Here is a 1,531-nt window from a genome sequence, read left to right on the forward strand (position 1 = left end):
GTGAACCTGGGTGGCTCCTGGGTGACTGAGGCCTGACACACACCCAGCCTGTCCCTTTGCCACTGCAGGGCCACTGTGGGCCGTCTCCAGGCCGTGTCCAGACGCCTGTTTGTGGAGCTGGAGAATGAGAGAGACCTGCAGTCGAGGACTGAGGCGGTGCTGAAGGAGAGCGAGTGAGTCAGTGTGGACTGGCAGCAGGCGGGGCCCCAGAACGGCGCGGGTCCTTCCCACCTGGGGGCGGAGAGCAAGATCTGGGGGGGTTGCACCTGACCGGGAAACTGCTGGGAAGTGGAAAGGGGATTCGGTGAATGCAGTGGTTGGAAGGATCAGTCTTCACGTCGCCTTTTTCCTTTTCTCTGGGTTTGTTTATGTTCCTAGGAACTCCAATATCAGGTTATTTTTCCTCTTTCCTCGTTCCTCATGCTTTGTGCTTCCACAGAACAGCGAGCTGGGTTTTCAGAACCCAGGAGAGAGACAGCTGCCTCGTCCTAAACACTTTCCTGTGGAGTTGGGTTGGATGCGTCGAGTTGCCTCTGACGAGTTTGGCAAGAAGGGGTTTGGGAAGGTGCACGAATTGCTCAGAGCGACTGAGGGGACCCTGAGCTGGCCTCAAGTAGGACTCCCAAAGCACATGGCCCCCAGCCCCGGGAGCTGCAGCCAGGTCCATGGCGTCCACAGCACTGACCCTGCACGTGCCCAGGATGACCTAAGCTTTCCAGCCTGGGCAGGGCAGGGGGCGCAGAGAGGGCTGAGTGCCGGCCTCGGGCCACCCCGCCCACGGGAGTGCCCATGCCACCGGCCCTTGTGCGACCTAACATCTCGGCCCCACCCCAGTGAAGACACCACTGGGCTTTGACCCAGTCTCTGACCCGTGCTCGCTGTGATGTAGTTTCTGACCCAGTCTCTGACCTGTGCTCCCTGTGATATAGTCACGACCCAAGCTGGTGTCCAGTGCCCTGCACCGTGGCCCCACCTGTGAGGGCAGCGGGAGGGGTGCAGGGGAGGACGCTGAACCCAGCTGCAGCTGAGCGTGGAGGAGAGCAACTGTCCCTTGTGACTCTCCTTTGCTCTGTCGTGCCCCTCTCACTGCTCAGCAGCACCTGTGCCAGGGCGGGGGGCTTCACAGGGCTAATGAACCCCGGAAGGCCTCACTTTACTAGGTTGCTGTGATTGTCCACTTCTTTAAAAAAAAAAAGAAAAAAGTTTTTGGTCTGGGCACAGTTAGTGGTTCATGCCTATAATCCCAACACTTTGGGAGGCCAAGGCAGGTGGATCACCTAAGGTCAGGAGTTCAAGACCAGCCTGGGCAACATGGCAAAACCCTGTCTCTACTAAAAATACAAAAATTAACTGGGCTTGGTGGTGGGGACCTGTAATCGCAGGTACTCGGGAGGATGAGGCAGGAGAATCGCTGGAGCCCAGAGGCAGAGGTTGCAGTGAGCCAAGATTGCGCCACCACACTCCAGCCTGGGCAACAGAGTGAGCAAGACTCTGTCTTAAAAAAAAAAAAAAGGCCAGGCGCAGTGGCTCA

General features: G+C 57.9%; 1 protein-coding gene across 1 annotated transcript in view; it reads left to right on the forward strand.

Annotated features, from left to right (window-relative positions):
* CFAP74 (cilia and flagella associated protein 74) overlaps positions 1–1,531 on the forward strand; it is a 114,583-nt gene that overhangs the window by 31,484 nt on the left and 81,568 nt on the right. The window contains exon 6 of the mRNA XM_011930994.1: positions 69–173. Within this exon, the coding sequence (XP_011786384.1) occupies positions 69–173 (105 nt within the window). The remainder of the gene's footprint in view (positions 1–68; positions 174–1,531) is intronic.

Source organism: Colobus angolensis, unplaced genomic scaffold (assembly GCF_000951035.1).
Source record: "Colobus angolensis palliatus isolate OR3802 unplaced genomic scaffold, Cang.pa_1.0 Scaffold89, whole genome shotgun sequence".
Lineage (NCBI taxonomy): Eukaryota > Metazoa > Chordata > Mammalia > Primates > Cercopithecidae > Colobus > Colobus angolensis.